At 35.5% G+C, this 23,289-nt stretch overlaps 1 protein-coding gene across 2 annotated transcripts in view; it reads right to left on the reverse strand.

The window, feature by feature from the left end:
* Window positions 1-283: 283 nt before the first annotated feature.
* The window catches only part of PLOD2 (procollagen-lysine,2-oxoglutarate 5-dioxygenase 2), a 48,671-nt gene continuing 25,665 nt past the window's right edge, over window positions 284-23,289 (reverse strand). The window contains exons 6-20 of one of the 2 annotated variants that reach the window (XM_051626348.1): window positions 23,133-23,196; window positions 22,254-22,351; window positions 19,672-19,773; window positions 16,313-16,438; window positions 14,654-14,775; window positions 10,883-10,987; window positions 9,491-9,616; window positions 8,139-8,280; window positions 6,869-6,931; window positions 5,392-5,505; window positions 4,919-4,984; window positions 4,190-4,294; window positions 3,135-3,281; window positions 2,782-2,907; window positions 284-1,618 (exon numbers count right to left, since the gene is read on the reverse strand). In XM_051626348.1, the coding sequence (XP_051482308.1) occupies window positions 1,463-1,618; window positions 2,782-2,907; window positions 3,135-3,281; window positions 4,190-4,294; window positions 4,919-4,984; window positions 5,392-5,505; window positions 6,869-6,931; window positions 8,139-8,280; window positions 9,491-9,616; window positions 10,883-10,987; window positions 14,654-14,775; window positions 16,313-16,438; window positions 19,672-19,773; window positions 22,254-22,351; window positions 23,133-23,196 (1,662 nt within the window). In that variant the 3' untranslated portion in view covers window positions 284-1,462. The remainder of the gene's footprint in view (window positions 1,619-2,781; window positions 2,908-3,134; window positions 3,282-4,189; window positions 4,295-4,918; window positions 4,985-5,391; window positions 5,506-6,868; window positions 6,932-8,138; window positions 8,281-9,490; window positions 9,617-10,882; window positions 10,988-14,653; window positions 14,776-16,312; window positions 16,439-19,671; window positions 19,774-22,253; window positions 22,352-23,132; window positions 23,197-23,289) is intronic. The other variant, XM_051626347.1, reaches the window with a different exon arrangement.

Raw genomic sequence — 23,289 nt, forward strand, 5'->3', positions numbered from 1 at the left:
GAACTTCTTTCCCAGTCCTTTCAGCTCCAAATAAAACTTATATTTAGGAAATGTGCTGTAAAGTTTCTTCAAATATTATCAGGTGAAAAGTGAACTGCTGTTTAGATCACTAAAAGCCTCTACATAACAAAAAGGAAGGTTGGCACAGAAAACAAGAAGCATCCATCCTGCTGGGGTCGTTCTGAAAGTGTAATGCACTTTCTGTAATGTACACAGGCACCAACTCACATGAGAAATCATTTCAGTAGTAACAGAGTAAATAATCCAAACACTGACACTCAGAGAAACCTCCAACCTAAATTTATCTACAATTGCTTCAAAAATATGCATCAATAAATATAATTTCTGTAAGAACAATGGCAACACGCGAAGAAACTACCTAATACAGTCAAGTAAAAGCTGTTACATTAATTTAAAATTACCCTTTATTTTTCACAAGTTTTTCCAACACATTGTGCATTTTGGCACGGTTGACTTTGAGATAGTTCACTTCAAGTTTCCTTAAATTACGAACAGTAGATACAGTAGGAATATTTAAACAGATTTCTTTAAAATAAATGGTAAGTTAAGACCCTTAGCTTTATAAGAGAGACTGCCACAATTTCATTTTCCTGATACAAAATTCAAGTAATTTTAAGTAAGAGTAGAAAATCGTCTTTATAAAACATCCTATTATTAAAATTTACAAGTATTCTGAAAATAAACATCAAATTTCCAATACCAGTTGGGTGCAGTTACACATTTAGAAAAATAACTCATTTTAAATGAAGGTCACTTGGTGAAGAAAAACAAATTTTCAACAGGATGTGTTTTTAAAACAAATTATAAGCCATTTTTTCTTAGCTAAATTATTTAACCCTTGCTCCATCTCTGCAATTATTATTTTTTTCTTCTAAAGGTGTACATTTCAGTATTGAAAATGAATTAAGAAACAGGCTACTGAGATGTTTTCCCTTCAGTGTACACCAGCATATGGAATTATTGCCTATCACCAACAACTGTATACAAGATTCACTTGATTTTGTTTTTATGATGTGGTATTTAATCTATTGGTACCAAACATACACACCACAAACACTTCAGTTGTGTCCCTTTGCTGATTGAAAAGCACAATACATTTTTCAGATAATTTTTTATCTAGGGTTGTTTGGGTTTTTTCAACGCACAAATTGATTCATTGTAAAATGCTTTTCCATTTCCCCTCTTTACCTACTCTTTGAGACAGCAGAATGGAAACATAAGCAGGACATAGTTACTTTGTGACTCAAGGCTCAGAGCAGATATTGAGAAATGTTCAACAACTTTAGAACATTTTCCTTTTTTCATTCTTCTATCCCAAAGTAACTTTGCTGTCTAGGGAACAGTAACTTAAAAGTTTCTTTTATCACCATCTTCCAGAAGAAATCTATAAATAAATGTTTATGTAAAGAACCAAACACTGCTGAAGAGGGCAAAAAAATAATTAAGGATCAATAAATGATACTGCAATGTATCTTGTGCCGTTCAGGATAGGAAGTCCTTCATGTAAATGAGTAAGTCTTCCTGGGTGCATGAAACTCCATCCTTTCCTGGGAGACTCAATGGAGCAGTTATACCTAAGAAATTTGCATCCACCTCCCTGCAGGAAAAACACAAAACAAAACCCCAGACTTTTACCTTCTGTTTAATTAAGTCCCTTTTTTATTTATCCACAACTTAAAGTATTTTTCTATTATTAATAGGCTGTTACAAGTAATACATTTTTTTTAGTATCCCTACTAACAAGATTGTTTAAATCACACTGTCTTCAAAGTAAACATGCATTTGCAATCAAAGATTCCCCCTTCTTTTGCTTTATCATTCTCTATATAACAACTCCTTCACATAATCACAGAATCAATTAGGTTGGAAAAGACCTTCAAGATCACCGAGTCCAACCATTCATGTGGCAACTCTGACAAACAGATGTTCAGTAGCTTTACTATAGATGATACTAGGGAGAAGCAAAACATGTTCATAGGTCCTGTTGCATGACTGCTTCCCTATCCAGGACAGCATTTAAACAAGTCTTAAAAAAATTAATCTGGCTGTTGTTTTCAAACTGAAGGCATGTTTTCTAAAGCAGTAAGTTTGAGAAACACCATTACAGGTGTTAAGTAGGACTGTGAATACTATAGGTTTATAAATAAAAAAAGCTGTACCTCTACTAGTCAAAGCTGGATATTACTACCACTGCCCTGCCTATCTCTGTGTTCCAGGAACTGTTTTCTTTGAATAAATATTAGAGTAGAAAATAATTTATTTCAGAGAAAACAAACAAACAGAAAACAAACAAAACCAAACAAAACTGGAACAACAGTTGAAAATTTTCATTCTGTGGCTGATCAAAGAAAGAATGATTTAAAAGCTGTAAAAAAAAGATGCCATGTGAGTCAACTTGAGACTATGAGACTATTTAAAGTATTTTGAAAAACTGGTTTTCACTGTACAGAAATGGAGCATTTTAGAAGTGTTAAAAATGAAATGGCTAACATCTACGAAGTTTTTCTTTAAACCCCTCTTCCACCACCATCTGAAGCCATGTTGACCAATTCAGCCTGACTGCATCAACAGTTCTGGATCCTGCAATTGAGCAAATTTAGTACTTGTCAAAAAACACCAAGGAATAGCATATCTCAATTTGTGCTGCACACCTCTTTTCCTTTTCAACATGGTCTTTAAATTTATCCACTTGGGCTCTAGTTTGAAAATCATATTAGACCCTCAAAGGACAATTTTTCAGTTGGTAAGTTGTCAGCTTACCTGAAAGTCCTCTCCTACTTTGTTGAGAGCAATGTTGATTGTGAACGTAGAGGAGTCATGATGAGGTCTGAGTGACCTTTGTCTGTCAGGACTGTATTTTACAACAAAATTCAATAAAGCATACCCCTGAAACAAAATATACAGTCAGACTTCAACATGTAAACATCCAACCCCCACACAGGTTTTTGGCTTGTTTTTTGTCAGTTAAAGTTGAGTGATTAACAACATTCATCTATAACTACTGCTATACCACGTATAAACTCCAGAACCAAATAGAGTGGATACAGTAAAATGCTTAGAATGACTCATGCCATGCCATCCTGTAATTATCTACAAACATTTCAAACACATACCTTGGTATAATAGCCAGCAAACACTTTTAGAGTTACTGGTGCAATGAACTCCCTTATGAAATGCAGCCATTCATTATCCAACCCAATTTGCTTCATATGAATATCGTCAGTTGGGACATTTTCATAACCTCCAGAAATGCGGCTGTCCTAATGAAAACACCATAAATAGCATTGAAATATGGACATGGAATGCATCTGGTACTTCTGCAAATATTTATTTGAAATCTGCAGAATCACAGAACTGCAACAAAGCAATGCTTTAGTGGGCAATATGTGAGCTTGCTGTATAGTATAATTTTAGCACTAACTGCTTTGGGAAAAAAAAACTGCTGAGCTATTGATGAGCAAAAACTGGAAATTTTTAAAAGGCGAATCAATATTTGGGTGTTCTGCCAGTAAATAAAGGCTTCCAAGAGTAATGGTTTTATTTATCACGATGTAGATGCAACTGAGGTTGTATCAGATCAAGACAGTACAGGCCTCAACTTGGTATGGTAATAAATACTGAAATAATTTGAAAATAAAATTATGTTAAAACCCTTTTGAAGGCTCCTCCTTGCAGTAAAATAGTTAATGTAATTTATCTCCTTTCTAAGGTAACGACATTTGTGAATATCCCAAATATTCTTCCAGTTTTAGCAGTAGCTAATTAATATATTGAACTCTCTGAAAACACAAAAATAATAGCTCATAACATTTGTGAGTAATTGCTTAGGGAGACAAGTCTGAAAAATTAGTACTGAAGAGGTAAATGAGTAAAATTTCTCTAAACACTTATTAACAGCTATCCAAGATCAACCTTGGATGATTGCTGAGTAACTACTACAGCAACCGCACCACTGTTAGTGTCTGAATTTGCTAGTTCACGGTTCATTGAGGAATGTCTCTAAACCTACTGAACAACAAGCTACATGGTAGACTAACCTAAGCATTTTGTACTATAAAGCAGATGTTTTGGGTCATTGGCAATTGCTGGAATGTTTGTTTGTTGTAGTACATTGTGACTTGTTACCATAAAGCTACTCATTAATATGTTTATATAGGCTGACACTTACTTGGTGTTTTCCACCAGACCATTGACCAAAATGTTCCATTTCTTCCACCAATTCATCACAGGCAGTATCAGAAAATATAGGAAACCAAAACACATCTGGACATGGCTACAAAAGAAAAAAAAAAACAACAAAAACCTACATTCAGTTGTTTTAGACAGAAAACCACTTTATCCCAGCTTCTTAAGGAAGCAAAGATTAAATCACCGCCCCTAATTGTCACAGAACCGATCATCCAACACTTATACAACACTTATTATCATCTTAGAATTGGTCTGTGCAGATCAGTTGCATGAAAGTAAGCAGACAGACCAAAAAAAGACCTCTTTGTATCCAATAAAAGGCTTCACTTTGGATTCATGGTTGTCAGAACACGGGAAAAGGGAAGTGTCAGCCTGCCTTTACTAGATACCAGAAAACAAAGCAAAATCTGCTACAGAAATCTTATTACATCTTCTGCTAGTGGTACTGACTACTTCAAATAAATAAGGTAAATACAGCTGTATTTTGGAGAAGGCAATTACTTTGACAACTACATTATTCTGAGCAATAACAATTGTTAGTTTGACTCCTCTCAGCCAGTTTTCAAAAGGGAAAAAATTCACCTCTAATCCAAAACATCAAAAAGTTGTTCAGCCACAGACCAAAACAGCGTGCGCATGGTAACAGTTACTGTATGCCAACTTATTACCAGTCAGTCTCACAAATTTTAAGAAAACCACTTACACCCACCTGTTCTACTATATTATCAGTGAAGATCTTTGAGTAGTTGGGATTTATATAGGTTTCTTTCCAGTCCTAAAAAAAATTTTAAAACATTAAAACAGAACAGATTAATTTATAAGTGAGAAAAAATAATTTATATTCTATTTCCTTGCTGTACTGAAAACACTGGAAAAAAAATTCTTATAAACAAAGCTTGTTTCTTACAAACATGATGGTTCTCATCATGTCAAAAATCATGAAACCTGTTATATCAGGGCCTTATCTTCATCTCCTTACTCTGGTCATCACATAGCTTGTTGATATCATATATTGTTACTTGCTTAAATGGGCAGTACAGAACACCTTTTAGTATACAATTAATATTTAGTGCATGATAAACAAATGGTCTCCATGTAAAGTCTTTATATCCCAAGTCCTTTATAATAGATAAACTTTACAATATTTTCAAATAACTGTTTCATCAATAATTAGAGGCATACCACAGGATTCTCAAATATCTGCCAGAGGTCATTGTTGTAGTGGGAGGTATTGTAGTTGGCTGTAGAGAGAAGTCTTCCAAACTCATGTCTGTTGGTGATGTACATGAAAACTCCCTATTCCAAGCAGAGAAAATGTCATTAGCAGAACTGTCCATCTTAATAAAAGTGATGTTGTTTAAAAGTCAGTTTGCTTATGCCTGCATTTTTATAAAATATATTACAAACTTGTACATACATACACATACTGTTCATTCAGTATCTTTACTTTTTTAATTGTTAATTCTAATCACCAACTAGTGTTGGTAATTTCTTCTTTACAAGCATTTGGTCGAATTTATTTTCTGAACATGTTAAACCAAAACATTTATTATTCAGAATGTAAACCCACATACAGTTATAGAGAAGAAAAAACAGAGAAGTGATTGATTTGATTTCCAGAAAACCTAAGCAGACACAGTGAAAGCAAAATGAAAACACTCATACAAGAAAACCAGCATCTAGGGCTTAGTTTCTGATTTAAAAATGGAAAGAATAAACTAAAAATGAAAGACCTAACAGAAGTCAGAACAAGAAACTTCTTTCAGTGTATTCACTACAGGATCCTCTGGTGATTGGCCTGAAATAAAAAGATTTAGGCAAATACAGCACAAAAGAATATTCAGATCAGGGTACAAAACAGCTGAGCACTGTGAAGTATGTTCACCTAAGCAAACATTGAAAAATACGTACAAGGTATCAAGTGGGGTAAGATTCAGCTTCATTATCAAGCTATTAACAGAAGATATTAATAAAACTCTCTTGATTAGAAATAGTAGCAGGAAATAGTTCTTTTAAAGAAATTTAAGTTTTGTGGGTTTGTTTTTTTTTAGTTCACTGTTTTTCAGACTAAAACCTACTTTTATAAGTATTTGTGACTTCTAGATTTGCAGCAAATGAAGACATTCTTATTTAGGTACTTTGGTATTTCTCTCTATGTTTCTGTCTGAAAAACAGTTCAACTGTTAGAGAGATAATAATTATGTTAAAGATGTGCCCAGTTTTAGGCACTTACCAAATCATAAAATAGCTGCAGCAGGGAGAATAAGGAGGGTCTGGGTCAGAGAAAAACAGCTTAAAATGACACTGATTTCACAAATGCCCTGTGTGGTCACCAAGGGGGCCTGGCTGGCCTGCTAGTGATTTGAGCTTTAGTCCTTCCTAGGGCTACTGAAACTATTTTAGCTACAGAAGCACAGCTTCAGCACACCTTGACCTGAGAAGTACTGAGAAACCTCCCTGAGAAAACAAGCCTCTCTATCATGTCTTGAACTGGTTTGAAGAACCTGTCCCTGGCAAAAACTTGAACCTTAGAAGACTGAAGAGAAAGCTAGAGCAGTATCCCATCAGAGTAAGTGGACAGAGAAGAAACATCTTCTTGTGGTAGAATAATACTGCATGTAATAATAACTCATGAATAAAAAAAAAAATAAAGCAACACCTTTGGGGGTCTGAGCATATGGAATGTTTCCGGAGAAGGGGAGTCTTTTTCCCTTTGTAAAGTCTAAAATGAAGGAGAATCATCACATCAGTTTTCTGATACATCATCTCTTTCTCTTTTTCCGAGTACTGTTAGGTTTCCACAGTTACATTCGGGAAATAGCAGCCTTTGACCAAAAGCTGATACGCCTTTACAGACAACATGCATCTCCAAGCAAAGCTCAAAATACACATGTCAAAGCTGTTTCTACCAGCCCCTTCTTATCTGCTGCAATACAAAAAACAAGCACGGACCAGACCACCTTACAGCACAGACTGAGGAAGAGGAACAGAGAAAGCAATTTTCTGATGAGCCAGTCAGATTAGTTTAATGAGCACACGGGAAGCACAGATTTGCAATAACTGATGCTGGGAAGGTTTGAATACAACAGAATTGGATGGGGATGTTCTGAAGAATCAGTACAAACAAAGGAGATCATGCCTTGTTATGAGGGAATAAAAAAAAATTAATACTTGCCAACTTTTCTTGTTCAATTCAGCAAATTTATTTTTCAATGCTATAGTGTCTGGAAATAGGTCTGGTTTAGGTCTTATTTGTTTCTGTGCTGAAACTAGTGTAAATATCAGTAGAAATGTGGATGTATATATTAATATTTTTACAGTATAGATATATTTTCTCTCATTACTCACAGCTTAATGCAAGTGAAAAATTCTGATACAGATTTAATGTGTCTGGAAAAATAAATTAGTAATTCATGCTCCTTAAGAAGATTCATACAATTTCATAAATCACTTACAACAACACTGCCAGTCATTAGTTAAAATATGTATATACTCCAATATAAAATAGCAAAATATTCCAACTTAGTCTGTTAGAAGTTTCACATTGTATAAAAATGTGCATAGCAGAGATGCTCTAAATGTATTTATAAGTTTGAAGTCATATACAGCAGCGAAGCTGAGCCCTCTTTCATCCTGTTGAGGTTGTGCCAACAAGGAAGGGATTTTAACCTCAAGAGGACTTTTCAGTGCATTTAAATAAAAAACATCATGCAGTCAGTGCACCAGTGCACTGTGGCTTTTCTAAAACCTCTGCTCTCAACAATTTAAATACATACACCTAAAATGTTCTATGTCATAAAAATTGGCTAGTACTTTCAAGTAGAAGTAAAAATATCTCCAAGATCCAACCAGTGAAGCAGTCAAGTGTAGCAAGACACAAAGCAGTCTGTGTGTGTACTTAAAAGCAAGCTGTTGTAGATACCCCTTACCATTTCCCTGACATTCCTGCAGAGTGCCATATCAGGATCCAACTTATCACGCATAAAGTAGTTCTTTTCTTTCATCTCCACTCTGAGAGTTTGTCCCTTAATTAAGTAGATATTAGCCATATAAGGAATATTCCATACTCCTCTGTAAAAAAAAAATAAAATAATATGCAAAAAGTTTAAATCTCCCAAAACCGATTTGTTGCCTATTCTATCAAATCAGCATTTCAGTAATTGCTGACAAGACTAAGCAAGTTTCAAGGAAATGAAGCTGAAAGGTTCCCAAGACATTTGGAAAATTACAGCTGGACATCACAGACATCTCAAATGCAGGCATAGGCAGTAATTAAACTTTTATGAAGTATTGTTATAAAAAATAAAAAGGTCAAATCCTCTAAAGAGCTTTAACTACAAATGTACTTCATGTTTCCACAGTTAAGTCAATCAGTCAAACTCTTATAATATTATTCTGCACTACCAGATGGAGAAAGTAATTCTAAACCAGATCTTTAAGTGAGTTTAAAGACTTCACTGAAGCTTCACACAGCTGTTCTGCCTCCTCAGACAAACACCCACAGTCCACAGGAGGCCATGGATTTACGTCAGTATCAACAAAAAAGCACTGGTGTCACAATACTGCAGTGACACCTCCCAGCAGATTTCTTGCAGATTTCCTCCCTCCTAGCATCAAAAGCACTTGTTTCAGTGTGACTGAAAACAAGCCAGTCCTAGCCAAGCACTCTAACTGTTTCAGGCCTTTCTGTTCTTTCAAGGCAATGAAAAGGCATCACCACACAGGAAAGTCAAGCTTAGGAATTTACATCACATTCATTTAGGGGAAGGACACATCCAAAAGGCTATGTGAGACAAAAGTATTTCTCAAGAGAGTTCTGACATAATATATAGGAAGAAAACATAAAGAGATTCTAGTTCTTCAGCTGATTACACATTTTCTGCACGGAGGTGAAGAAGTCATTTGATGAATGCAACAACCATTTCTTTTGACTGAGGTTCCTGGGATACAAAGTTTTGTTTTTTCTATTTGTTAGTTTTGCCATTTTCTCTGTATTATGAGCTTCTAGTGTAATCAGATGCAATCAGACAGGTACTAGCAATGACTATGTCCATTACTAACACCAGCTCATTGAGTTAAACACTCCACTTTTTCATTCAAGCTGTGAATGGGAAAAAAAACAAATGGAAAAACAAATGCATTCCTATGAAATAGAAAAAAGCTAAAAAATAAAACTAACCTAAGCTATTCAGGAATACTAGATTGCATAGAAATACAAGAATATATTGCTAACAACCATACTGGATGCCTTGACTTCAAAAATTAGCTTACAATTACTTACACTCTATTCCCTTGGACAATATCAACATAATCTTCAGATCGAGCATAATAGCCATCTGGGCTCAAAGCACCCCAGAAATTGGACCAAAGTTTCCCATGACGAGTTACAAGTGGAGCAATTATCTTTCTGTGAAGTGACAGAATGAATAAGAAAACATTAACTGCTGTACATCAAAATATATAAAATACAAGCTTTTCTCATTTTAGACTATAGTGTAGTTGAAACTTTAGTGACTCAAATCTCAGATAAGCTATTCTGAACTTAAGCTGGAAGCAACAGCATCCAAGTACCTACTGCCCAGAAACATCATTAGTGTTACAGAAGCAAAGATTTATAGAAATTGGAGGAGGTTTGATTTTCCAGCCAAGCAAAAAAATACTGCCCATACCATAAAGACAAAAAGTATCACAAAGTCAAATAGATGAAAAAACCAAAACAAAACACCACCACCACAGTGAGATTTAGCTCACTCACAATTTAAGAGTCCAAAGGGGAACTCGAAGTCAATCAGAATAAAAATTATTAAATTACACTTTGTTTCAGAGGGTGCCTAGTGATAGATCTATTTTGCAAACCTTCTGTTTCTTCCACCTAGTTCACCTGGTTTTTGATCCTCTTTCTACAACAGTAAATTTTACAAAGAAAATTATGCATAGGACCAACAACCACATCTTTATTTAGTTCCATCCCTTCTGACTGGTAGGTCAAAACAGACATTGATAATTGATCTTCCTGTAGTATACCTAGATTCCCAGATTTATTATGAGGCAAACACCACCTACCTACCTACCATGGGAAGTTACAAATTGGCAGGAGTGAAGTGCACAGCATTCACAGCAGGCCCAGTCTGCTGAAAGCTGCTGCTGGTAAAGTCACAGCTTTGTATAACTTAAGAGATCATACTAAAAAAGGGAGACACTGAGCTGCTTTACCTCCACTACCTTTCCACTATATTTTAGTGCCTCTATGATTTAAAAACTAAGTAATAATACTGCAATAATAAAGTAATAAACTCTAGAGAGTTTGTTTTGTTTTGGATTTTTTTTGTTGTTGCTTGGGATTCTTTTTTAAATAATTTTGTGACCAACTTTGAAACCATGAGTCAGTGAAATCTTAATTCACTTCATAAAACCTGCCTACACCATGCCATTCTCTGTAGGGAAACTCTGAAGCATTTGAAATTCACATCAAGAATTGCTGCTTGACTGGAACAAAATCCTTTATGAATTATTTGCCTCAAAGTCTGCTGTGAACTTAGGCAATCACATACCACAGGTAAACCAAGACAATATAACTCTGCAAAAACAGACAGAATCTTAATTTCCCTGGATGGGCCTCAGAGAATCCCTTCAAACAGGAGGAAATTCTGTAAAATCAAGAGATATACCACACCTGTTCTGTTCTATCAGTATTCTTAAAGTTTTGGGGTTTGTCAGCACGACATCCGCATCTATGCTGAGATAATATTCACAGGCTGTATCCTGGCGACAAAGGTCCCTAAAAAGACCCAAAGAAAGATTTAACTTGCACATGTCCAGAAAAGGTTCACAAACACCACACAAAAAAAAAAAAGGCCCAGCCACAAACAAGTGCTCTACTCATATATTGCATTAAAAGCTCTTTGCAGTGTAGCACAGTAAAATAAACATGTCTTGAGAGTACAGTCATGTGATAAACTAAAAGAAGATCTGACAGATCTCTGAAAGAAAAGGTGCCCTTATACAAGTCTACAACACTCACTGAAAGACTGGGTGACATTGCCTACATTTTTGCATCTCACCAGATAGCCACAACGGGAAAAAGAAACTCTTACCACCATCACTAAAACCAAACAAACACAGAACAGATTAAGCCTTTGCATCTCAGGCTTAAGTATCATTACCGTAGTTACCACATGTGGAAGTGACTGAAATCAGATATTGGTGGGAAAGTTGTTCTTCTGCAACACTCAACGTTCAACATGTTCCTCCTCCACCTGAGGCTGAAATCCAAAACTGCTGAAGTGTTCAGAAGAAGCAGCTTCTGAAAATCAAGTCTCCAACAGAAATCACTTGATATCTGGGAGACATGGATTTAATCCCTGCCCTTTCTTTAACCACAGCCAAGATTCTTGCCCTACTCATAGGACTGAAAGGGAGTCCTCCTGCATCCATGTCATCATTGATCAATACCCATGGGAGCTCAGAGACAGACTTAATACCCTCTGCCTTTCAAGAAGCACATAAGAAATCCCAAATTCAGCTCAAAATTCCAACAGTGAAGTCAGTGAACTCTCTGACACTGATTTCTCTACTATTCTTCCAGAAACTTTTGAAAGCTTTCAATGTAAACTTTCATTAAAATGTGCATATTCCCACTAAAAAATGAGGAAAATCACACTTTAATAAAAAGTTCAGGAAAAATCCTAGCTAGTTCTATTACTAATATTTTTGAGGGAAGGAAAAAAACAATCCCCCCAAAAAATAAACCCTAAAGTATATAAGCACCATAAGTACTGAGAGGGAAAAAGATTGTGGTAAATAAGCTTTTTATAAATAAAATCCCGCAAAAGTGAAGGAGATAAATTCCCATATTTCCACATTTTTTATTATTGCTTGAACATATTTCACACATTGCTATTTTGCATTTTCTGGCATAACAAATTCTGTAACAGCTGGCTGAAATCTCATATCCAAACAAGGAAAAAGTACAAATGATTTTTTATCTTAAATGAAATTAAGAACCAACTGTAAGAACACTAATATATTCCTTGTAGACAAAGGCTAAAAAAAAAAGACACAGAAATGCTACTTTAGGATTTCAAGGTACGCACATGCAGAAAAAATATTCAGACAACATGCAGCTAAGCTTTCCTTCTCTTCTACTCTATCTTCCTCCCATTTTATACGATTTCAGTCCATGATAAGGATTGCATATTGCTGATGGCAGAATTTTGGGTCCTCTCCAACACCTACCCAACTTTCACAAGCACAGGAGAGGGTTTTCCAAGTCAAGAAGCAGCAAAAAAAATTGCTTCAATTATTCTTTGTTATGTGAGTGAGAAAAGTAGACAAAGCTTTGCTGTGTGGGTATGGGTGAAATTAAAAAATGTTACTCTCTGCCTTTTTTTGACAGAAGTCTCATTTACTGAGAAACTCACTGTGATTTATCACTACCTTTTACTGAGCCAAAAAGATAAAAAAGAGGTAAGGAGAAAACTTATCCAACCACATTATATAATCAAAAGTATTCTGCTAAAAAAAGCCCAGACCTTCAGTGCCTAAGTTTGCTCTTTTTTTTTTTGTGAACTGCAGTAATTGGAAGCCTGTTTTGCCACTTCAGATAAATAGACTTTTTGTGCAAAATGTGCAAGTGAGGAGACCAAATTAGTTCTAAATCTACCAGAAATTAACAGAGAGATACTAAAATCAGCTAATTTGGAAAAAGACAGAAGACAAGCGTTTGAGGCAGATGGAACAAAATTATCAGCAATAATGCAGAGAGAGGCAGGAGAAAAATACTGAGAAAACCAAATATATCATTCTATGTAACTCAAGCAATTAAACAGGTTTCAATAATCACCCTTTTCAAGTTACTGACGTTGCAGTATTAGTGAGAAATGAATGAAGTCATTATGTTGGAAGCCAGCTGAAGGGTTGAAAGTAAATATTTTTTTTTAGTATCTGCTTTTGCCATGAACATCCCGTACTTCAGAGCTAGATTTCTGAGGAAAAGTAAAAATGCGGTTTTTCTAGAGAAGCTGGTGATATTCACAAGGGCAGCAAAGCAGACCAGAAGTGGAAAGGAACCAGCAGATTAATTTAACAGTCAAATTTAAAGGAGCTGTCAAATTATATCTACCTGGTTCACATGAGAGATCCCGCTAAAGACACTAATTATTTCTGGATTATTCAGTATTTTGGCATGGCCTCACTGCACGTGCATTATACTTCAAGTTTTCTATTTGTTATCCACTGATCAAGAAAAGACCATCTATCCCATTAAAACCTCTGTAACATTAAAAGTCAATATGAGATCTTTAGGTGAGATTTAGTAACAGTATAGAAATTGTTTATACTAAAGATTCTGCCTTGTGGTGTCTATGTAACAACAAAGAGGAAAAGGCAACACCAGAAAGTCCACCTCAGTTACATGTAACATACGTTACTTCAGAAATTTGCAAACATAGTACTTTTGCTTTACAGACTACTGGAAAGAAAGAAGGAAAGACTTATAAATACGTGAACAGCTGCTTACACTAACCCTGGACATCTGTAGTGCTTCCTAGAAACACCATGGGAGAGGCTTGGACCTCAGCCAAGTATCAGTTTTCAAGTGGCTTCAGCACAACAAAACCCCATTCAAAAGAATTTCCAGGAACACCACAGAGACTCATGACTAGTCCTTCATTCTTTCAGTTGATGCCACCAACGTTTTATGTTATGTTCTTAACTGCTGAATATAGAAGAAAAGGGTCTTTTGAAAATAATTTCTCTGCTCTGACACTCATGGAATACTTCAGAGGAAAGAGTGGAAGAAGTATGCCAGCATGAAGCCTGCTCATGGGCCACACAAAGTCTTGGTGGGATCCTGGTCTGTAAAACTCCATGATCTGACTGAGGGGCACACTGGGAGAGCCACCAGCAGCTCTGTGGGAGCAGCCAGTGCTGCAGACACTAAGGAGACCCCTTGGCAGGCAGGTCTGACAAGGGATACAAGGTTACTGCTACATAAAACTTACTGCACAAACTTAAATAAAAAGTTTCTTGTACTGTACCATCTACTTTGTTTGAATAGCATTCTCTTTAAATAAAGTCTTTACATTTTACAGTTAATGCTCATGTTAATACACACGCATGGTTGAGATAACTATAATGTAAAACTATTCAGACACCTCTTATTTCTTTGTGGTCTACTATTGTCTGGGCCTTCGTTAGAAAACAAGACTATCATGGCAGTCCAGGTCAGCAAGATGACCAACAGCTTTTTACATTAAAAAGAAATCATAAAATACTCAACAGCTCCTATCTTATGTCTAGATCTTGTTCTGCTACAATAGCTTTCACTTTTATATCTCAAGATATAAAGTTGTTAGTGTTTAAGATGCAAAATAATTACACACAAACAGCTGAAAAAAAAGTTAGTGCATGCATCATTATAGCAGATTTATAAATCAGAATTTACATTCCCATATTCCGGGCTTCTGCTTGACTCAGATTTTCTTCAGGTCCAACAATTTTTATATTTTTGATAACGTTCTTGGCTTTTCCCCAGAACTTCTTGATGTGCTTTTCATGGTAAACCTCCTGTAATCATGTTAACATTGTTTATAGTGAATGAAAAGTTCAAATTGCTGTGAAATCATAAAACATAGTGTGTAAAGAGCATATTGTATTCTATCCTAAGCAAACAGATGGCAAACAGTACTTGGAGATACTCCAGTATATGTCATTAAAATGAAGCTCTTCTGTCCAAACTTTTAGCAAAAGAATTGAACACATCAGCAATATAAATCAAAGCTGTACATTCAGACCAATGATACAAGAATCACAGCCTGTTTATGCAATATTTTTTCAGGATGTTAATTTTACAATATTTATTTTAAAACCCACCCTACTGCCTCAGTGACACAGAGGAGTTTTTTATGCCACTCCAAAATAGCTTCTGAGATGGAGCTGCCACCTATACCCAGGTGGATAGTCATGGCCATTGCTTCTTTAAAATGTAGTCACAATGACTGTCTATTTAATTTGTAATTACCTTATCTCTAATTTAAGAGATCTCAGCTGCATGCAATGCTTGTGAGTGCCAGTGACAACCCATGCAAGAATGAGTGCGCTCATTCTTAGCTTTTGCATATTGTGGTTGACATTAGAATAATTAAAATATTGCATAGGATTTTCCCTTTCTTTATGATAAAAAACTATTCAGTCTTTTACATTCATTTCAAATACCATATGATTTCTGGCTGAAGCAACAAAACCTAGCATAGCCTACAATTCCAATATGCATGTCATATTTATAATTTTAATATCACCTCACAAAAGCAACACTGAAGACTTTAAAAAATAGTCTCTACTTGTATTACTCAGGCCTTCTGTTCTATATCGACACTAATGCACACCAACTGAAAAAGGGCAGAACTATATTTTCTTCTCACTTCATTTCAGCCCAGCTTTTCCTAAAAGACTTACACATCTGTCACCTTCTCATGAAAACAGCAATACTGAAGTCACTGGTGAAGTATCAGCAACCCCAGACCATTAGATAACTAGCAAGAAAAGCATTCAAAAATACTCAAAAAAGCAACTTATCTGTACTACCTTTCAAAACATACCTGGATAGACCCAGTCTTTCCCATGGCACCCAGATGAAGCACCACGAGAAACACAAGTGCACTGAGGTATCAAAAAGATGAAAAGCAAATCCAATTACAACTATAAGATAATAGTTATTACTAACATGCTACAACTTTTGGTCCGTCCTGAAGTGGACAGGCAGTTGGCCTAGATGATTGTTGCAGGCCCCTCCAACTGGAACTATTATATTTTTATTGTACTCTATTTTATGTCAATCAGTAATTCCCCCAGGAGTATACACTTTAAAATACATTATTTTTCATTAGCAAAAGAGAAAGAATATAAGTAATGTAAGTAGACTTCAGTAAGCGCTACCACAATTTCATTTATTTTTTCCACTTCTGCATAATAAATGCTGAAAGATTATATTTTCCTATGCAGTTTAACTATGTACGTATATAGAATCCACATACTCCCTCCCACACTTTCATTCATACCATAATTTCCACAATTGAAGCTTTGGACAATGGAACATCATACTTACATTATTATGAATGAAGATACTAAGTGCCTCCTTTGGATAGTCCAGAGTCAACAGTCTGTCTAAAAATTTAGGTAGGAAAGGAGTGGGTTGTTCAATGAAAACACCAATTTTTACTCTTGGATATTCCTAAAAGAAATGATATTTTGACACAACCAATAAGACTTGCCTCCTTTCTAAGATTATTTACATTAAAAAGCAAATACCGTCATGTTGTAGTACCTTAGGCCACACAGCTTTCAAACAAAAAAGCCAACTAGCTCAAAAGGGCTATGCCCTCTCTTTTCACTCATTTCACTAAATAAGTAAAGATAATGGATTTGATATTGCTAGAAAACTCATTGAATTCCAATAAAAGAAACTGGAAGCAAGACATAATGTGTTTGGGGTTTTTTAATTCTTACTTTAAAAAAATATTAAAACAGTACACCTAGAATTGCATGGCAAATTCATTTTTTGGAAGTAACATACATTTACTTCACGTTACATTTAAAAGAAAATATAGGAAAGATCCATTTTTTTAAAAAGTAGTTAAAGAATAAATACCATAAAATGTTTCACTGATCTATACTGTAAGCCAGCGACTGCAATACCCTTCCTTATGTACCATTATAAATGGGCTCTGCATTACTTCCCTACTCACTGATTTTATCAAGACCTTTGATGAACTAACTAGAGCTTCTCCCCTCACATCCAAGGATACTGGAGTTTTATCCACCTTATTTTAATGTGAATTTACATATTCTGAACATTTTTGTTGATTGCTTATTTTTATGTCCTTGATACAGAAATTGTGACCACTAAAACAAATCCAGACAGCACTTCAGTGTATTCCTAAAATACATTATTACATTACGCAAGAGAAAGAAATTTGACCTTCAAAGGCCTTGACTACTACACAAAGAAATGCACTGATTAAACAGATTTTTTTTCCACCTCTAAAACAGGCAGTTATTACAAATGTCTGACCCACTACAAGGCTCAGAGAGAAACCTTATATGAGTATAAAAGCTGCAAGTTAGCTTTCCTTAAGCAAGCCAACACTTACTTGAAAAGTGTCTGGATAAATCATCAGCACATATTGAGATTTTATAGTGTCACTGTCTACATCGGAAACCCAGAAACATACTGGCAAGTGCACCAGATCGGAAACATCAGGCACCAATGTTTATCCTGGCTACCTCCTATTCACAGCTTCATCTGCAAACCTCATGCACTCATGCAGACATCCTAATCACTTCAAAACAGCTGATGAAGACAAACGATGAGTTCTTGAAAAAAGTAACTGTGACATTCTCTGGCAACCCCTCCATTGGAGCTGGTGTCATGTTAACTGGTACCGCTGACTGCAAGCGATGAGGAAGGCAGCATGTGCCATCGGGTGTCCTGATGTGCATACGGGCTGCCAATACTAGGACTGCTGCAATTATTTGTTTTGCATATTTCTCTAATTCTATGCCTTTTTCCCCTATTCTCTGGGTCAAAGAGAAGCAGGTTCAGGCTGCAACTGCAAACGTTATAGGGACAATGAGGAACTACTAGTACTCCTTCAGTACACTGAAGTGTGAACCACCTGGCTCTAAACTAAACTCTCAGGAGTCTGACCAAAGCAAAATAGTGTTTAAAATATTAAGAGTAAAAATTGCTGCAGAGTGCATCTCCTCAAAGCAGACAGTTCTCTGCTACATCTCTCATCTCTGCTGCATCTCCCACTGCATCTCCTCAAAGCAGAGTTCAGAGTTACATACCCTCCACCTGCACAGAAGGAAGGGTATCCCTATGCCCATGATGGAAAGCAGTGTTATTTCAGCTTCTTGTTCTACAGGGGAGTTTATCTGCTTTGTACTGCTAAAGTCAAGATCTACAGGTAAGCCCAGCCCAAAATATTGAATCTGCAACACCTAGGCTCATCGAGTCAAGGACCCATTCATGCCAGAATTCATCTACAGGAACTCAGAGCCCAAAACATAGTTGGCATCAACACATCTGATTCTCTACTTCTTATGAGAAGAACATGCAAAATCCTCAGAAGATATGAATGCAGACAGTTAAATAAAACAATATGAGATGCATTATTAGAGACACAGAGCTCATATTGCTCTTTTCACTGAAGGTTTCTTGTTAGGTAGCAACCAGCCAGGCCGGAACAGAAGGTATGTTCATAGAATGAAATATTGCTTGTACTCAGAAATGCCTGAAGTAAACACTTCCACTGAGGCCAAGGAAAAGTCTCATTATTTCTCCTGGCAGAGTGAGGTATGAAGTCCAAATAATGAATTACAGTAAGGAAGACACATTCCAAGTAAACATACATAAACTATAGGAAGCTATCCAGTAAACCACTGTAAATTACTCCCCATAACTAGCTTTAAGATTTAACTGCTGCCCAACCATGTTTTAATTACCAGCACCATTAGGAAAAAACTTAAGACAACAACTTTTCCTCACGTAAATTTTACGTTGGGAGTGCAAACACTGTTTCAGTAGAGCACCATTCAAACGCTGCATCTTCAAAGCGAAATTAAAATCAATTTGAAAGAATCTAAAGGTTATCACAATTCTAACAATAACTTTTACAATATATATTCCAGCTGCTTATTGTCCAGAAATTCTTCTACTTTGTCCTTTATTACAAAGGTAACAAGTCACTGCTTCTTTCATGCTACCCTGAACATGACCTTCTAAGATGAGTCCTCATTCAAATCTTCAATACAGAACAGAAATTAAACAGCTGCTGGAAACAGTCAGTTAAGAATAATCTGAATGTTCTTTTAAGTGAAAGTCTTACATTTTCACATGGCAGATCTTAGAACGTACTCTGCCTAAGATTTATAGAGTACAAAGTGAAATATTCTTAAAGACAGCAAAGACATGCTTGGAGTCAAACAGCCAAAGTAAGTTCCCAAATACTGGATACAAACATCTATGCCATGTGCACGTGTATACTTGTCCTATAAGAATTCTGAAGTTTGAACTGGTATCTGATTCTCAATTACATTAGTTTTATTCTACAGAAATATACAGTACAGATGCCTGTAACATCCTTTACAAGGTAAAGCAGTTTTGACTATGTATCTCTCAGAAAACAGTAACTGGTAACCATGTTACAGTTAACTAATCAACTCTTTTTAAACAGAAACTGTTAAACTGATGCACATCAAGGGTTTTTTGTAGCTCTGTAGTTAAACACTTGGTTCTCAGTGAACAATGTTTCCATGTTTACAGTTTCATATACTGGAAAAAAATGTCCCAAGGTGTCTACAAAACATAGTATCATGTACTGAAGCTACTTTGCCTCTGAAATCACTAGTCAACTATCAACTACATTCAAAAGGGTTTGTTCCAGTGAAAAGGATTCTTACCGTTACTGTTGACAGGTCTAGTAAGTCTAAATCACAAATACTGCAACCAGTTTCCTGTGTCCAAGCATTAGGAATATAATTTCCCAAATAATTCAAGTGAATCTGGTAAATAAATGAATAATTCAGATTAATGAAAGATGCATGCAAATGGAGATTTGTACATTTAAATAATTCAGGCTGATCCAATCTCTTCTACCTAAAAGCAACTGTCTTTTTTTAAATTTAAAATTTTCTTTTAAGATTAAAAAAACAAACATACAAAAATAGCTGGTAAATGCTGCTTCTTATTATTTTTATTTACAAAACAGAGATAATATTCTTGCAGCAACTACATTTATTGCTTTGGTTAAACCAAGTATTTGTCACAAGTGTAATGACTAACAACTAAATGCTTCTATGACTTCAGACACAGACTATAGATCATTCTGTTTTTAAAAAGCTGCTAGGCATGATTTCAAGCCAAAAAAAACATTCTATTTAATTCTTTTCCCAAACTTGAGAATCATCAACACTTTACATGAAACACAGAGTGACCATATGAAAAACACATAGAAATTGTAGAAGATAGATGTCCAGACAATGTATTTTGACAAGCTATGCCAAGACTTAGAAGCCAGCCAGAGGGATACATCTTAATGCAGCATCTAGCTTCTTAACACATTTTGAATTGGCACTGAACAAAAGATGTACTTTTTCTGTCTATGGACTGCCTGGGCTGCCTTGCCCTCCTGGATTCCATGCTAAGTTTGCACAGAACTTCACTCTACTGCCATTTGCAAAAGTTAAGGGACCTCTTATGCTGAGGAAAATCTGCCTGAGAGAAGAAGGTTGCTATTCATTCCTGCTCTACTGCCCTCATAAAAAACTGGAAGAGCAGTATATTATTTTGCATAGGAAATACACTCCTGCCCAATACTCAGTGTGTATTTTATTTTATGTTGGTTGTTTATGCATTCTGAAAATAATTTTGGATAGATTATAAATAGAATTGCTTGAAGTTAATTTCGGAGATGTACAATAAAGTCTACAAAACCTGAACATTTCACAAAAAAAGCCATTTCACTTAGGAAAAAATAAAGAAAAGTATCGTATGCCAAGATATCAGAATAGTTTGGAGTCCATTTCAAAGAAGCATCTCTGATGCTATTTGCTAATCAGCTAATTGAAGAGATTAAATCCAAAACAGAAGGTTCTTATAAACAAAAAAATTCTACTATTTGCACTTAATTCTGGGAATTACTTTCATGCTATTCTATTTACTAAAACTTTTTTCCAATCCTATTACACAATCATCCTCTTAATTCTATTCTACATTTCAAACAGAAGAATCTAATCACATTGACAATGTGATACACGGCCAGAGTTTCCTCTTTGTTTTTATGCAGAGATTAAGTTTTGTTTAATGCAGCATAACTCATGCATTAGTATGAGTTCCAACCTAAACTGCCTTCCCAATGGTTAAATACAGTACCTTTCTTTTCATTGGCAAAGTGTCAGCAAAGCTAGTGATGACAGGTAACTTGAGGATTTAACTGAGGCTAAAATAACTGTAGCAACACAGAAGAAATTGGTCATGTATTTCACCACTACTGAGTAGCTATAAGCCAGTTAACAGCATCAGCGTAGTCACTCATTCCAAAGATGAAATACACTGCAAAAGCTAAGAAGCAGCAGTTATTGGGATATTAATGAGTTTCAAACTTTATTTTGTTCTTCTGAGTGGTATTTTTCTGAAAGTAAGGAGCTACAATATGGAACATGTATTCAGAAGAACTCAGAAAGTAGCTATGTCCAATCCGACAGAGGCTACTAGAAATTATACCTCTTTACACTTTGCCATGTAACAAAAAATACAAGAGCCAAATGAACAAAACATAGCCATTTCTCCCACAGAAACTCTGCCAGGTCCTCTGGACCACTGAATCCTTACAAATGAACAGAAGCCGCCAAAACAGCTGTTTCCCAGGGCAGACAGCACACTACCATGATCCCAAAGCTCAGGAGCCACAGGTACATTGCAGGCAGTGATCAATGATGCTGAAGATGGAACAACAAAGCCAGCTGTGCATGTGCACATACATTTACACACACATATATGTATCTATTTTTGCCTATCTACAACATATTTTTATATATGTGTATACAAACACACAGCAAGCTCTTCTGCAGGATCAGATGTGTTAGTTTTGTACCCCAGCCTGTGACTCTTGGTTAGATTTTTTTCTCCCCCTGAAAACCTTTTCTTCTGATTACCATTTAATCAGACAGACATTCTTCACCTCCAATAACTGTTTTGTGCTAGTGAACACACTAACATAAGCTTACTCATTTCTAACAGCCCATGCTTCCAGGAATTTGAGAGCAGAACAAGCTGTCTCAGCAGCAATATCAAGTTACAGGGACAGCAAAATAACATGATGGAGAATTAGTAGAATGGGTTTTTTATCTGTGTGATTCTTATTAGCAGTAAATGCAAATGAGCAGTGGTGGCATGCAATGACTGCTTCAGACTCTTCTACCATTTTTTTTTTTACCTCTATTAAAATTACTGTATTTGCATAAAAATAAAAACCATCACTCACTTTAGTTGGGCCATTTCCATGAACAGTGATTGGTAACGTGTCATACACTGAATTTCTTGCTCTTACTTTTCCTTCTTCAAATTTCAAAAGGACTTCATCTGCAAATCATCAGAAATCTTACATTAGTTAACAGTTTATAAAGAAAAGCTACCATTTCAGAGTCCTTTAAGTTCTAGCTGATACAATAGACCTTGCTGTTGCTATCTCTGTCAATGTTACTGAATTGGAAGATTTTATGTTTTTTAACTAGATCTTGAATTCTAAGCTCGTTATGCTAAATAAGGTTACATCAAATGCAGTTTGCCATCAGGAGCCTTCAGTATTTGAATAAAATCTGCTTTAGAAATAAAACTGGTTTTGTGCAACTGCTATTTATAGATAAATCAGATGTTTCAGATGTGGTGTGACTCTAAAAAGTTGATCTATAATTGGAGGTTAAACGTAAGAAAGGAAGTTTGCACAGACGCCATTTTTAAAATTTAAATTCATGGTAGTTGAATAAAGGAAATTCTACATTATTCCACATTCCATCTCATCAAAGTAATTTGCTTAAGAACATCTAAAATGCAATTTTAATTACAATCTTACTCCTGTAATTAAGTATCTGAAAGGGATATGGAAAAATGGTTCTTAATTTTGTGTTTATTGCTAACTTCATTTGTTGAAAACTATTTTTCCATTTTAAATCAAATATTTTATCAATGGAAGATATAAATTAATATTAAACCTAGAAGACCTGTAATCAATCTGGTAATCAGATTTACCCATCCAAATACTTCTTTAAAACAAGCATGTGTTTAGGGAACAATATTAATGGTTAAGCAAAGAAAGTGTTAATAATAGTTAATAAAACACACAATGTGCAAATCATACACTTACCAACAGCTCCATTTAGGGCCTGGAAAATTGTACATTTGTGGTCCAAAGTAATGTTAAAACGTTCCTGAAATAAATAAAAATAATAAATTAAAAACTTGGCCTGACAACAAAGCACACTGTGTTTCTCAGTCTCAAAAATACAAAAGCCTAATTTTAC

This window comes from Apus apus, chromosome 8 (assembly GCF_020740795.1).
Source record: "Apus apus isolate bApuApu2 chromosome 8, bApuApu2.pri.cur, whole genome shotgun sequence".
Lineage (NCBI taxonomy): Eukaryota > Metazoa > Chordata > Aves > Apodiformes > Apodidae > Apus > Apus apus.